The sequence below is a fragment of the Medicago sativa genome, chromosome 1 (assembly GCF_051527215.1).
Source record: "Medicago sativa cultivar Bolivia chromosome 1, Bolivia_mono, whole genome shotgun sequence".
NCBI classification, from domain to species: Eukaryota; Viridiplantae; Streptophyta; class Magnoliopsida; order Fabales; family Fabaceae; genus Medicago; species Medicago sativa.
In genome coordinates this window covers 22,987,725-23,004,300 of record NC_140749.1, presented here as the reverse complement: position 1 = coordinate 23,004,300, position 16,576 = coordinate 22,987,725, and the positions used below count along the sequence as shown (strand labels likewise).

Genomic DNA, 16,576 nt, shown 5'->3' with positions numbered 1-16,576 from the left:
ATTAGTTTTACAAACCATTCAAATGAAATTATTTTTCATAATAAAGGAAACTATTCAAATCTAATATTAATGACATTAAAAATGGATTTGTTTTGACTTATTCTTAAATTGGAATTGAATTTTTTTTGTTAACTTACGATTTATATGAAATTGTTCTTCATAATAAAGGAGACCATTCAAATTGTAACCAAAAAAAAAAAAGGAGACCATTCAAATCTAATTTTAATGACATTAAAAACGGATTTGTTTTGACTTATTCTTAAATTGGAATTGAATATTTTCTGTTAACTTACGATTTAATATACTGCTTAATGTTTTGTAACCAAAATATACTGCTTAATCATGTATTTTATTTTGTGTAAATTCATTTACATGTTAATTAAAAATAATATTTTTCTATTAAATTTTATAAATACGATTAATTTCCCATACTTTTTTTTTTTTGAAAGAATTAATTTCCCGTACTTGGCAGTTTAATATAATAGGGAGATCAAAAGTATAATCAAGCTTTTTTTTCTTTCTTTTTGCCAAAGTATAATCAAGATTTCTTTCTTTTTGCAATTAAGCCTTATTATTACTCCAACCTTAAATATAAACAAAAATTTCAAACAGTATAAATGTAGCTGGTTAAAAATTTGAATGAAGTACTTCCATCGATCTCAAGTATAAATAACATTTCACGTTTTAGGTTAATTAAATAACTGATGTATTTAGTCTATATTACAAACCAGATACATGAGTTATTCAATAAACGTAAACACATATGTTTTACTTGCAATTGAGACCAAAGGGACTATATCAACTTTATTTAACCTTTTTTTTTTCACATTCAAGATCAGAAGGATATTATTGAATAAATGAATAAAGTGGATGCAAACTTCACGTGAATGATTCCAATTCATTTTTACATTGCTTTCTTATGATTCCACTAACATTCTCACTAGTCACTACATTACAAACAAATTAACAAAAGGAAACAACGTCATGCTGCATTAGATGATAAAACAAACAAAAAAACAATACGTACACAATTTAATTTGTCACATATGAAAAATTCAATTATTGCTTACTTTAATTGGAACAGCTAGCAAAGGTTGAGCCTTCTCCAAAGTAAGTCCAAATTTATCATCCATATTCATATCCTCAGGTTTGATTCCACCATCAAGTTCCCAATCAAAACAATTAATAAACAAACCCAACATCAAAAACAAAACCCTAAAAGCCAATGGTAAACCAGGACAAATTCTTCTCCCACCACCAAAAGTGTCAACTCAAAATTTCTACCTTTAAAATCAATATCTGACCCTAAAAATCTCTCTGGTGAAAATTCATTTGGATTTTCCCATAGATTTGAATCTCTTCCAATAGCCCAAACATTAATCAAAACTTGTGAATCTTTTGCTACTTTATAACCATTTATTTCTAAATCAGTTTCAGCTTTTCTTGGAAGTAATAGTGGAACTGCTGGGTGTAATCTGAAAGTTTCTTTTATTATTGCTTGTAAATAAGGGAGTTTTCCTATGTCTGATTCTTCAACTAAGTTTCCTTTGCCAATAATTTGGTTTAACTCTGATTTTGCTTTTGACATAATATTTGGATTGTGAAGTAATTCAATCATTGCCCATTCTATTGTTGAAGTAACTGTGTCAGTTCCTGCCACGAACAAGTCCTAGCAGCAGTAACAACAACAATAAAAGAAAAAATTAAGACAACAAAAGCAACATTGTTATAAAAATACTGATTGATGAAGAGAAAAACAGAAAACTGAGAGAAGAAAGAAAAGAGAAATAATTGAGAGAAGCTTGCTTTGCTTTGTTTATGTTTGCGTGCGTTTTCTGTAATACATCGTTCCCTATTTATAGGGAGAAAAAGTAGTGCACAGTAGTAGTGCATAGTAACTGTGGTGGGACATACACAATAATTCATAACACTCCCCCTTGGATGTCCACCGAAAATATGCCTCATTAAAACCTTACTAAAATAAAAACCTAATGGAAAAAAAATTCTAGTGAAGGAAAAAGAGTACAATATCCTTTTGAGTGTGAACTGCCTCGTTAAAAACCTTACCAGGAAAACCCAATGGGATAAAACCTAGGTGAAGGGAAAAAGAGTGCAGTATACATTTATTTCTCCCCCTCATGAAGACAAATATCTTTTAGACGGCGAAGACCAATTCTTGACACAAGTTTCTCAAATACTTTACTTGGGAGTGACTTTGTAAAAACATCTGCAAGATTATCACACGATCGAATTTGTTGAATGTTGACATCACCATTCTTCTGAAGATCATGAGTGAAAAAGAATTTTGGAGAAATGTGTTTTGTTCTGTCTCCTTTAATGTATCCTTCTTTCAACTGAGCGATGCATGCTGTATTATCTTCGTAAATTATTGTTGCATCCATTTTTCCAGAGGATAAACCACAATTCTTTTGTATATGTTGAACCAATGACCTTAACCAAACACATTCTCTACTTGCCTCGTGAAGTGCTAAAAGTTCTGCATTATTTGATGATGTTGCTGTTATGGTTTACTTTACAGATCTCCATGAAATGGCTGTTTCTCCACTTGTAAACAAGTAACCTGTTTGTGATCTACCATGATGAGGATCTGACAAATAACCTGCATCTGCATAACCAATTAATTCTAGCTTGGGTACTTTGGGATAAAACAATCCCATATCCATTGTACCTCGAAGGTAACGAAGTATATGCTTAATCCCATTCCAATGTCTTTGTGTAGGTGTAGAACTATATCTTGCTAATAGATTGACAGAAAATGATATATCGGGACGTGTATTATTTGCAAGATACATCAATGCACCTATTGCACTGAGATATGGTACTTCAGGACCAAGTATTTCTTCATCTTCTTCTTTAGGTCTGAAAGGATCTTTCTTTACATCCAGTGATCTAACAACCATTGGAGTAGATAATGGATGAGATTTTTCCATGTAAAACCGCTTTAACACTCTTGTTGTGTAAGCTTCTTGATGCACAAGAATCCCGCCATTTAGGTACTCAATTTGTAATCCAAGACAAAACTTAGTCTTTCCTAAGTCTTTCATCTCGAACTCTTTCTTTAAGCAATCTATGGCTTTTGGAAGCTCTTCAAGAGTTCCGATAATGTTTATGTCATCAACATAGACAGCAATTATAGCAAATTCTTTTCCAGATCTTTTCATAAAAATACATGGACAAATGGAGTCATTTTTATATCCTTCCTTCAGCAAATATTCACTGAGGCGATTGTACCACATGCGTCCTGATTGTTTTAGCCCATAGAGAGACTTATATAATTTTATGGAGTAGTCTTCTCTAGATCCTGAATTATTTGCTTCAGGCAAATTAAATCCTTCAGGGAGTTTCATGTAAATGTCACTGTCAAGTGAGCCATACAAGTAGGCTGTAACAACATCCAACATGTGCAAATTGAGCCCTTCATGAGCTATAAGGCTCATTAAGTATCTAAAAGTAGTTGCATCAACTACAGGTGAGTATGTCTCATCAAAATCAATTCCGGGTCTTTGGGAAAACCCTTGAGCAACAAGTCTTGCTTTGTATCTTGCAATTTCACCATTCTCATTGCGTTTTCGGACAAACACCCATTTATATCCAACTGGCTTCACATCTTTAGGTGTTCGGACAACAGGTCCAAATACTTTTCTCTTATTAAGAGAATTTAATTCTGCTTCAATTGCATCTTTCCATTTTGGCCAATTTTTGCCTTGTCTACATTCCTTAATAGACCTTGGTTCTTGATCATCATTATCATTTATCACATTTAACGCTATATGATATGCAAAAGCATCATCAAGGTTGACTTCATCTCGGTTCCATTGTATTCCATTGGTGACATAATTTATTGAGATCTCTTGATTTTCAGGTATTTCAGATATCTGATTAGGTTCTTCTGGAACTGAAATATTGATTATGTCATAAGACTCTTTTAGAGTTTCTATATCCTCTTTTGGGTCATCTTTCCTTTTAGCTCCTTTGCTTGCTCGAGGATTTTTATCTTTGGAACCTATTGGTCTACCACGCTTCAAGCGTGGTTCAGACTCATTTGCAATTTTAGATTGTCCAACAGGGACATCCATTTTTATAGGAGCATTAGCAGCTGGTACATGTGATTTAGTCACACTTTTTGGATCAGTGAATGCATTTGGTAATTGATTTGCTAAACTTTGCAAATGAATTATCTTTTGAACTTCGAGTTCACATTGTTTAGTTCGAGAATCAAGATGAGACAATGAAAGTTCATTCCAACTGATCTCCTTCTTCAGTTGCATTTTCTCTCCCCCTAATATTGGGAAATTTGATTCATCAAAATGACAATCAGCAAATCGAGCTGTAAATAAATCTCCTGTTGTTGGTTCGAGATACTTTATAATGGATGAAGATTCATATCCAACATATATTCCCAACCTTCGTTGAGGACCCATCTTAGTGCGTTGTGGTGAAGGAATTGGAACATACACCGCACATCCAAAAATTCTTAGATGGGAAATATTAGGTTCTCGACCAAGAACCATTTCTAAAGGGGAGGAGTTATGATAACTTGTTGGCCTGATGCGAATCAATGATGCAGCATGCAAAATTGCATGTCCCCAAGTGCAAATGGGTAATTTGCATCTCATGAGAAGTGGTCTTGCAATTAACTGTATACGCTTAATAAATGATTCCGCAAGTCCATTTTGTGTATGAACATGTGCTACAGGATGTTCAATGTCAATCCCAATGGACATACAATATTCATTAAATGATTGAGATGAGAACTCAGCGGCATTATCAAGTCGTATTTTCTTGACAGGATAATCAGGGAAATGAGCTCTTATTCGAATTAGTTGAGCTAGCAATCTCGCAAACGCCTGGTTGCGAGTTGATAATAAACAAACATGTGACCATTTAGTTGATGCATCAATTAAAACCATAAAATATCTAAATGGTCCACATGGTGGGTGTATTGGCCCACAAATATCACCATGTATTCGCTCTAAAAAATTTAGAGATTCACTTCTAATTTTCGTTGGTGATGGCCTGATTATCAATTTCCCTTGTGAACAAGAGGTACATGAGAACTTATCAAATTGAAGATTCTCCTGGCTCTTCAACTGATGACCACAAGAATTATTAATTATTTTTCGCATCATTATAGACCCAGGATGGCCCAACCGGTCATGCCAAACAACAAATTTATTATGATTTGTAAACTTCTGGTTTACAATCACATGTGCTTCAATTGCACTTATATAAGTGTAGTACAAACCAGAGGAAAAGGAAGATAACTTTTCCACTACACTTATTTTATCCAAATTATGTCTCGTTATATAAAGATATTCAATATTTCCTTCATTTCTTGTTTCAATATGATATCCATTTAGACGAATATCCTTGAAACTTAATAAATTCCTATGAGACTTGGGAGAATATAATGCATTCTCAATGTTTAAATTTGTTCCTCCACACAATATTACATTAGCTCTTCCGGAGCCTTCAATTATTTTTGAACTCCCAGATATAGTACTAACACCAGATTGTTGCTTTAGAAAAGAAGAGAAATATTTTTTATCCTTGAAAATTGTATGAGTTGTTCCACTATCAGCGAGACACATATCTCCATTATTGGGGTTAATGTTAATATTCATTCTATCTAAAAAAAATGAACAAATAAGAGATAAGTATGAATATAAGAATTACTATAAAACATTTATAATTATCAGATAAAACATAACATAAAACAAATAGATACAACATAAAACTGTAAAACTTTTATTATCATTAGATAAAAACATATCATACAACACTTTTATTATAAGAAAATAAAAGGTACTCTTAAACATTTTATAGGTGGGGTTCTATTCCTGGATATTTTCATCTCTAATGAGACGATCAATCTTTTCATCAGGATCAACAAAGAAATCAGCAGCATCTAAGTGGGTACTTTCCATATTACCATAATCATCTTCATCATTTTCACATGCAAAATGCGTTTCAGGCCTTTTATCCTTATTTTGAAGTGATTGTTGGTAAAGATCAACAAGATGTTTTGGCGTACGACAGGTACGACTCCAATGACCTTTTCCTCCACAACGATAGCAAATACTCTCATTACTTTTGCTGCTTTGACCAATATCATTCTTTACAACATTTTTCATCTTCTGGTGAGAAAATGTGTTTTTGTTTTGGTGAGAGTATGTATTCTTGTAATCTCCATTGTGATTACGATTAAAACCAAAACCACGTCCCCTTCCATAACCACGACCACGTCCACGTCCACGTCCACGACCATAACCATGGCCACGACCACGACCACGAGTTTGTCCATAGTGATCATGCGTTGCTACATTCACTTCTGGGAATGGAGCACTGCCAGTGGGACGAGTCGTGTGGTTTTTCATCAAAAGCTCGTTATTTTGTTCTGCTACAAGCAGACATGATATTAAGTCACAATACCTTTTAAAACCCTTTTCGCGGTATTGTTGCTGCAAGATTACATTAGATGCATGAAAAGTGGAGAATGTTTTTTCTAACATTTGTGCATCAGACACCTTTTCTCCACACAGTGTCAATAGAGAAGTAATCTTAAATACAGCTGAGTTATATTCGATTACAGACTTAAAGTCCTGTAAACGCAAATACAACCATTCGTTACGAGCATTAGGAAGGATGACAGTTTTCTGATGGTCAAACCTTTCTTTTAAATTTTCCCAAAGATCTTTTGGATCTTCTATGGTAAGGTATTCATTTTTTTGATCCTTATGAAGGTGGTGACGAAGGAATATCATGGCCTTAGCCTTTTGTTGTTCAGTTGTTTTGTTTCCTTCTTTAATGGTATCTCCATGCCCTTCGGCATTTAAATGAATTTTGGCATCAAGGGCCCAAGCCAGATAATTATTTCCAGAAATATTAAGAGCCTCAAAATCAAGTTTTGCAAGGTTCGACATGATTCAATCTATAATACAAAAGAGCATAATCATCATTAAATACACACACATATATATATATATATTATGACGAAAATAAAAATACCATTTTATTTAATAGCAATGATTACAAAACATGATAATATAATATTTTAATCTAATCCTCCACGAAAACAAAAAGTAATTACACAAGCTAAGATTAAAAATGGTAAAACGCAAATTATAGCTAATAGTACAAAATCTTCTCCTATTTCTTCAATAAGAGCGAAAAAGAAGAGGAACACAATAACCACAAATAGAGAGATGCATATGAAAAGGTTTTTAGCCATTTTGTAAGTATGTGTAAAATTTTGAGATGTGAAAAATTATGAATGAAGGTGAGGTATTTATAAGGTGAATTTTGTAAAAATGACCGTTATTGTTACCGTTAAAAACACTGTTCATAGCCGTTTAAAATACTGTTTATGACCGTTGAAAACACTGTTCAGGACCGTTGATTTTACTGTTCATGACCGTTAAAAACACTGTTCATTAACGTTGGAAAATGAGAAAAATATTTTAAGAATTAAATATCATCTAAATTATGACACATGAGTAGTATAGAAAAACACAAGACAACATATATGATAAATAAATATATATGATAATCACATTAAATATTATTTATCTACCTCATGAATCAATATTATAAATGGGGTTTTAGACCTCCATTAAATATAAAAGTTAGATGGGGTTTTAGACCTCCATTAAACATGAAAGTAAAATTATATTAGATGGGGTTCTTTTAGACCTCCATAAAGCATAAAAGTAAAATTAGATTATATGGGGTTCTTAAACCTCCATAAAGCATAAAAGTAAAATTAGATTATATGGGGTTCTTAAACCTCCATAAAGCATAAAAGTAAAATTAGATTATATGGGGTTCTTAAACCTCCATAAAGCATAAAAGTAAAATTAGATTATATGGGGTTCTTAAACCTCCATAAAACATAAAATTAAAATTAGATTAGATGGGGATTTTAAACCTCCATAATAATAATAACAATAATAGCCACTCTTAGTTATAAATCACTTGACAGGTTGCCAGTTTTTTATAACCGGGGCAAATAATAATAATATTAAAATTATAAAGATAAATGATATTAAAGTGATGAGTATTAGGTGACCTACCTAGCAGTAGTGTAAACTTCCTGTAGAAACAATCGTGCTAATAACGTGTTATAAAAATACTGATTGATGAAGAGAAAAACAGAAAACTGAGAGAAGAAAGAAAAGAGAAATAATTGAGAGAAGCTTGCTTTGCTTTGTTTATGTTTGCGTGCGTTTTCTGTAATACATCGTTCCCTATTTATAGGGAGAAAAAGTAGTGCACAGTAGTAGTGCATAGTAACTGTGGTGGGACATACACAATAATTCATAACAAACATGATAATTATTTTTTTATTTTTTTGCTATTATGGTTTATTTTAAATTGCATTTGCCATAAAATATTTGAACTCTCCGCAGTCACATTCAAACTATGGATTGTGGTAGCCAAACTAAACTCAGTAAAACTAAAAACCTCCATGCTTGACATCTCATGTCAAGTGTAAGAGAAATTAAGAGTACAGAGCGTATCTATAAAACGTGTACTTACTTCATACACGACATTGACATGTAAACACAAATAATAATATGAGAAAATAAATGGCTAAAATCTAATTTTTTTTTCCTCACAATGGCATTTCCATAAAAGAACAAATTAGTCTATGTAATATCCCGCCTGTCAGTATCGAGATATTACCCGTTGATTGTGTCAGAGGAATTAAATTCATGGAAAAGTAAGTAAATGGAAAATATTTATGACATGTCAGCTTTTTACGGAATAAGTTTCGGTATTGTTTTAAACACGCTTGAGGCAAGGGCATTATTGTAATTTCACAGGAATGATTATTTATATGTTTTGGATGGGAAAATATCTCACTTCCCTTGTTATTTTCTCTCTCTTAAAATGTTGGAAAACATTTCCTCTCCCTTCTCTCTCTAGTCTCACGCCCTCTTCCTCTCTTCTCTCTACCAAATCTTCCCAAATCTTCATCCTCTCATGGCAAGTTTTGGATTATGTTTCCTCAAGATCTCTTAAGTTAAGGAAAGCTTGAATTTGGTTTAATTTCTCTACTTCTCCTCTCCTTCAAGAAGTTAGGGTTTTGGTAGTTTGGGAGTTTAAACATGAAGTTGTGCTTGAAGTGGTTCCTTTATGATTAAAGAAGGTGAATAGATGATGTTTAGAGGTTGGGTTGAAGAACTAAAGTGTGGATTGTGATTCTTGGAGTTTTGGAATCAAGGAGGCAAGTTAAGGTTTGTTTGATGGTAAGCTTCCAAAACTTATTCTTTTATGATCACTTGAGATTAAGGAAGTGTGTATTGTGTTTAATTCTTCTCTTTTCTCCTCTTGAAGAAGTGTTTGGAAAACTAGGGTTTGATGTATGGTGAAGATGGATGCTAATTGGTACAAGGAATGGTCTCTACATGATCAAGGTAATAATATTAAGTTGAATGGATTGATATTTCATCCTTCCTCACAAAATATTCCTTTTAATGTTAAGGTTTGATTATGTGTTTTGAGGGTGATGTTAGGATCATGGTTTGGAGCTTGATAAGGAGTCTTGGGTTGCAAGAATAGGATGACAACTTTGAATGGTATGGGTTAAGAGTGCAAGAGAATCAAGTTACGGCTTTGAATGCTTGGAAGCTTGGATATGTCTCAAGAAACTTGCTAGGTGAGTTCCATAGATAGCTATCCTACCCTTTGGGATTATGTTATGCCATGTTAAATGAATATGAATAACTTGGTAATTCTAGGATTTTCTAGTATAAGTTTAGTTGCCCTTTTATTGCCATGCTTGCTAAACATGATAATACTTGCTATATGAGTGTTTTATAAGTATCCTATGATCAAATGTGTTTCAAAATACTTAGAGGCAATTGGTTTGAGGTTTTTGGGCTTAAAATGCCATTTGTACAAGTTCTGAACTGTCATAACTCGCCACAGCGAGCTATTACTCGCCATGGCAAGCAAAGCATCCTCCCTGGTAGGTTACTCGCCACCAACTCGCCACGGCGAGTAAGTTACTCGCAATGGCGAGTAATGGTAGCTCGCAATGGCGAGCAAGAACCAGTTACTCGCAATGGCGAGTAAGGCAGCTCGCAATGGCGAGCAAGTGGTACATTCTGGTACTGCTTGCTCGTTCTGGCAGTTTTGATGATTTTCGTTCCGGATCTTTTGTGCAGTCTTTTATAAATGTAAACCCCTCAAACCAAGGCCCCAAATGATGATCAATGGAAGCAAGATTCTTATGTTAAAGAGGCAAGTATTGTGTATGTTAGTAAGGCATGGCATACGAGAGAAACATGTTATGAATCGGGTAGTAAATTATCCATTAAGCAAGGGAAAGCTAGAGCCTCGACCTAGTAGTCGAGAAATAGCATGTTAGCAAGAATCCCTAGAGGATAAGACGCGAAGAAGGATATCTTCGCACATGATTAAGTAAGATATAGCAAGTATGTTAAGATGTGGTTTGATTAGTTAATCACTCCACCATGATTAAAAATGTATAAGTAAGACTTTACCATTAATCGGATCGATTCAAGGATCCGAGGTAAACATGATTGCATGATTAGGTTTAACCTAAATGAATGTCAAGACCATGATTTATGTAATGTAGGTGCCATGTCTCTTGCAATCCATGAAGGTATGGATTCAAGGGGTTCTCATGATGAGAACGGGGAAGGCTCCGTAAGGGGATCACATGGTACTGAGTAATTTAAGGATGTAGGTGTTCGTGTCTCTTGCAATCCATGAAGGTATGGATTCAAGGGGTTCTCATGATGGGAACGGGGAAAGCTCCGTAAGGGGATCGCACGACACTGAGGGAGTCCGATGTACGTACATCGGTCATGATGGGATTGTGCTCGGGGTTACTCCACCCGGGACTTTCCGTAAAATGAACCAAGATGATAATGTTTGTTCAACACTAACATAATAAATGAACTTATGTACGACATGTATGTTATGAGTATGTATATATGTATGATGATGATATGCTCGTGAAGAGTACATGTATGATTATGTTTAAGAACAAGAACAAGAGCACAAGTTGCTATTAGGCAAGTGCAAGTTATGCATAGAACAAGTAAAGAACTTGATACCGGAGACGATCTTAGGTTTCCCCTAATCGTCCGGTTTAGCATCGTGCCATGATTATGTTATGTTTAGGCCTTGATACGTAGAGCGTATTCTTGGCAATGCGGTCCTAGGTTCCCCTCGACCGCCATGACACGTATAGGATGTGAAACCTATAACATGTAAGATGAAATTATGACGGCTATAGTATGCACGACCGTCTGAGTATGCATGTCCCCACACACGTATAATCAACCGTCAGGTTGTAAAGTAGACACGTGGTGACCGTAGGTTTCCCCTTGAGGTTGCCTATAGCCTAGGATTTAGGGGAACTCACTGAGACATTATGTCTCATCCCAATCCTTATTTGTTTCAGATAAGCAAGTTGGTATGTAAGCTTGAAGCGGATGGATGTTTCAACAAGTGCGTGCTCGTATCGCTACAAGATGCCAAGGATATCAAGGATGTGATTTTCTATGTATGGATAAGATGTTTATGTTATTGTACGTACGAACGCAATTTGTTGTATAAGTATTCATTCAGAAATTTTATTGTTGTATATTCTAATGTATCCAGTACTAAATTCAACGCACGTGCTAGACTTTCTAGATACGTCTAGTATGGGTGTTACATTTGGTATCAGAGCAGGTCGATTCAGACCGTGCCTTGGGTTATTAGATTACAACTAACGTAGTGGGACCATTGGGTTCCGGGTAAAAGTTCTAGTTGTTGTTGTTAGTTGAGCCTGATCAACTCAACTTAGCATTCAACGATTAGAATGGATGCCTGAGAGCTGAATAGTACCCAGGAGGAACGAAGTAAGTGATGAAGAAGTTCGATCGTGCCAGAAGGTGGCCGGTGAACAAAGCAAGTAGAAGTGTAAATCCTCCAGGAATGTAAGGCATGTTAAGACAGAATGTTCCGACAACGTTGGTGAGATGTTAGCAATACTTCGTGTACCCGTAAGTGAAGAAGTTGGATATACATATCTAATCATGACCGAAATATTCGGTAAAGGTTGTTGTTGGAACGGGTTTATGATATTCTGGAATGCCAGAATAAGATTACAAGGTAGTGAGAGGTCGACATGTGTTGATGGAGTCAGCAGGTTCTCAGGAATAGCAATATGTAAATGAAGTTAAGAATTCAAGAGAAAGATTTATGTTATCAGGAATAAGGCATTGATTTCCGACGTGCCAAGAATTGTATCGAAAAAAAAATTTGAGGATTGCCATGCATATGTTATAAAGTATTTCACGATGATAGGAATAAATGATGTGCATTGGATATTTGAGAATAAAAATTTCAAGCAAAGAATGTTTTGAAAAAAAATAGAGTTGGAGAAGCTCACCAATAGCAAGCCTGGGACGAAACTTTCCGTTTTTTTTATGAAACCTACCAGGTTGTCCTATGGCTTGCAATGACTATTGGGGAGATGTCTTCACAATAATCTTTTATGTGACGAAAATATTTTATGACCTCAAGTAACGAATGCATATCATATCCTAAGATTTCCACGGAAAAAGGCATGGGCAACCATCAACGAAATCGATACGATTCAAGGTAGCTTTGGAAGTTAATGTGTTAAGAGTCAAGAATGATCCAAAATCAAGAGTATATAAGTTCCGGTATTTAGAAGGAAAGTCACAGATGTTTATGCATGAGGTAAGAAGTAAGAAGTTTAAAGTGGTGCAAAGTTATGAGAAATCACAAGGTTCACGGACTATGTGGAATTAAGACGTATCTCTCAAACCTATGTTTTCCTGAATTAACTTGCTAAGGCTCATTATGAAGTTGGACTATAAAGTTTAAAGTATTTTTTAAAAGATTTACATGTATGGGTGATTGAGGTTGATATTTTAAAAATTTATGAGATTTTATAGGAACCGGTTTGCTACGATACTTGTAGAGCGAGCTAGACTCATTAAAATCTAGATTTGATGACACGTATGTGTTATCAACTCGTTCTATGATTTTAGAGTATCAACCGGGGCCTAAACTCAATATTTATATATAAAGTAGAAAATTATCAACGTCAATGACCCGTGCGCTAGTTTACGAAGTTTTCCTTAAATGAAAAGTTAACGAGCATGCAATGGTATTATTAAGCAAAATGTAGCATGTGAGAATACGAAGGTACAAAGTGTTAGAAGAGTTTGTCAAAGGAATTTGAGTTTACACGGTAATAAGTTCAAGTATGACATGTATGCTTTAGCCGGTAAATCCAATTAGTAAGAATGTAAGGTTATTTCCAAGTCAAGTATTATGAGTATAAGGTAAATTATCATGAGTTTTGAATTTACAAGACAAGTGTGAGGTTGAGACGTTGTTTGCAACATGGAAGATCTTAAGAATTAAGTATTCAAGTGATAAGCATGAATTGAAGTTTCACTCGCTCTAATGGATTATAGTATTGGTTTAAGCCAACCGGTGGGAATCAGAGTAGCGCCATGAAAGTTGATCGGTAATCATGAAATATGGAAACATGTAAGACTCAGAAGGTTCGACTTGCGACTCAAGTAAAGAATCAAAGTATCAAGAATGATGACCGGTTTCCGGAAAAGGTATTAACACTCAAGCGACAACTGAATAAGATGATGTGGAGAATCAAGTTAATGTCAAGAGGTCTAAGGATTGTATATGGTTATGATAGCGTGATACGAATAAGTATATCGGTTAATAAGGGCAGAATTCACTCACGAAGTTAAGCATGTTATTAAGAAAGGAGAAGCAACTCTTGAGTGTTATGCAATGAGCTTCATACCTTTGTGTGCAAGCTTGTTGAGTGAAAACGATACTTGTTAAGACATGCCAAGTCACGGTTTTATAACTTTTAAAGCTAAAATTGGTATTATGGAATTTGGGAACGATGATTATTTTTCTAACCTCATGGAATTATACAATTTCGAAACAGATGAGATACGTTTTAAGTAAACTCACTTAAGACGTACGAACTTCAGGACCAACTTGTTGTTGACAAGTTAGGAGCGAGTTGTTAAATCTTTTTCAAAATATAGAAACTCGTTCGGTGGTTCTGTGGTACCATTACAAATTCAGTTTTGGAAATGATAAAAAAAAAAAAAAAATTAGTCATGTATATATTTGTTCCAAGAACCCGAATACCAAAATTTAAGAAAAAATTTCTTCAAGAAAGATGCTTGAACACGTATCGTTATCAATTAACAAGAGACGACACTGGAAAGTATGCACATGTTATGGAAACAAGAATGTTCGTATGAAGTCAATATACTACGGGATACACAAAAATGTGTTAAGAATGTATGATGTAAGTGCAAGTAAATTTGCTAGAAAGTTTCAAGAATATGTTGACCACAACGTTGGTTATTAGATTGTCAGATGAAGTAACAATTTGATTTCACTCCTTCATGTCAAGCTATATGAGATACCCACTAGTTCGGGTGTGATGAGATGCAAAAAGTTTTCAATGAGAACGGAAGATTTCTTAAGACTCGGAAGGAGATTCGTGGAATCGTCTAGATGAGTAATGGAAGTAAGAGACATATGCCTCAAGGTACAGTACGTAAATGATTCATGAATTATGTATTCAAGATAAGATGTATGTATGAAAGATGTTAATATGTTACAAGTAAGCACTGCAGGGCAAACCTGGCTTCCGGTAGGATTCCAGTTAAAAAGGCAAATCCTGAGTGTTCATGTTTGTGATAAGATATCTTTATGAATGGTTTATGTTAAGCGGGTAAGATATGAGTTCAAGACAATGAGTCTATGTGTAGCAAGGTAAGTTTCAAATCATGATATACTAAGATAACTCTAAGTTTGAGTGGTATTAAGATCATGAAGACTATGTTCGGTTACTTGTGGGTTAAGAAACAAGATGAGGATATGATATGAAGAACCCTTTGGATAGATATGTATGGCTTAGACCACAGATGTTTAGCTCTTTGTCATGATGATTAGGAGACGGTCTCTAAATTTCGAGGACGAAATTTTTTTTAAGGGGGGGTAGAATGTAATAACCCGCCTGTCAGTATCGAGATATTACCCGTTGATTGTGTCAGAGGAATTAAATTCATGGAAAAGTAAGTAAATGGAAAATATTTATGACATGTCAGCTTTTTACGGAATAAGTTTCGGTATCGTTTTAAACACGCTTGAGGCAAGGGCATTATTGTAATTTCACAGGAATGATTATTTATATGTTTTGGATGGGAAAATATCTCACTTCCCTTGTTATTTTCTCTCTCTTAAAATGTTGGAAAACATTTCCTCTCCCTTCTCTCTCTAGTCTCACGCCCTCTTCCTCTCTTCTCTCTACCAAATCTTCCCAAATCTTCATCCTCTCATGGCAAGTTTTGGATTATGTTTCCTCAAGATCTCTTAAGTTAAGGAAAGCTTGAATTTGGTTTAATTTCACTACTTCTCCTCTCCTTCAAGAAGTTAGGGTTTTGGTAGTTTGGGAGTTTAAACATGAAGTTGTGCTTGAAGTGGTTCCTTTATGATTAAAGAAGGTGAATAGATGATGTTTAGAGGTTGGGTTGAAGAACTAAAGTGTGGATTGTGATTCTTGGAGTTTTGGAATCAAGGAGGCAAGTTAAGGTTTGTTTGATGGTAAGCTTCCAAAACTTATTCTTTTATGATCACTTGAGATTAAGGAAGTGTGTATTGTGTTTAATTCTTCTCTTTTCTCCTCTTGAAGAAGTGTTTGGAAAACTAGGGTTTGATGTATGGTGAAGATGGATGCTAATTGGTACAAGGAATGGTCTCTACATGATCAAGGTAATAATATTAAGTTGAATGGATTGATATTTCATCCTTCCTCACAAAGTATTCCTTTTGATGTTAAGGTTTGATTATGTGTTTTGAGGGTGATGTTAGGATCATGGTTTGGAGCTTGATAAGGAGTCTTGGGTTGCAAGAATAGGATGACAACTTTGAATGGTATGGGTTAAGAGTGCAAGAGAATCAAGTTAGGGCTTTGAATGCTTGGAAGCTTGGATATGTCTCAAGAAACTTGCTAGGTGAGTTCCATAGATAGTTATCCTACCCTTTGGGATTATGTTATGCCATGTTAAATGAATATGAATAACTTGATAATTCTAGGGTTTTCTAGTATAAGTTTTGTTGCCCTTTTATTGCCATGCTTGCTAAACATGATAATACTTGCTATATGAGTGTTTTATAAGTATCCTATGATCAAATGTGTTTCAAAATACTTAGAGGCAATTGGTTTGAGGTTTTTGGGCTTAAAATGCCATTTGTACAAGTTCTGAACTGTCATAACTCGCCACAGCGAGCTATTACTCGCCATGGCAAGCAAAGCATCCTCCCTGGTAGGTTACTCGCCACCAACTCGCCACGGCGAGTAAGTTACTCGCAATGGCGAGTAATGGTAGCTCGCAATGGCGAGCAAGAACCAGTTACTCGCAATGGCGAGTAAGGCAGCTCGCAATGGCGAGCAAGTGGTACATTCTGGTACTGCTTGCTCGTTCTGGCAGTTTTGATGATTTTC

General features: G+C 34.9%; 1 protein-coding gene and 1 pseudogene across 1 annotated transcript; both read right to left on the bottom strand.

Moving 5' to 3' along the window:
• Positions 1-835: 835 nt before the first annotated feature.
• LOC146953693 (cytochrome P450 76C4 pseudogene) lies at positions 836-2,402 on the bottom strand (annotated as a pseudogene).
• A 3,347-nt stretch (positions 2,403-5,749) lies between these two features.
• On the bottom strand, positions 5,750-8,243 carry LOC146953692 (uncharacterized). Its single transcript, XM_085711490.1, has 2 exons — positions 8,094-8,243; positions 5,750-6,952 (listed from the first exon to the last, which is right to left on the bottom strand). The coding sequence occupies exon 2, from the start codon at positions 6,942-6,944 to the stop codon at positions 5,856-5,858; it is 1,089 nt and encodes a 362-aa protein (XP_085567616.1). The 5' UTR covers positions 6,945-6,952; positions 8,094-8,243; the 3' UTR covers positions 5,750-5,855.
• Positions 8,244-16,576: the final 8,333 nt, after the last annotated feature.

Coding starts and splice junctions, on each gene's coding strand:
- LOC146953692 (XM_085711490.1), bottom strand. CDS start 6,944: ATGTCGAACCTTGCAAAACTTGATTTTGAGGCTCTTAATATTTCTGGA.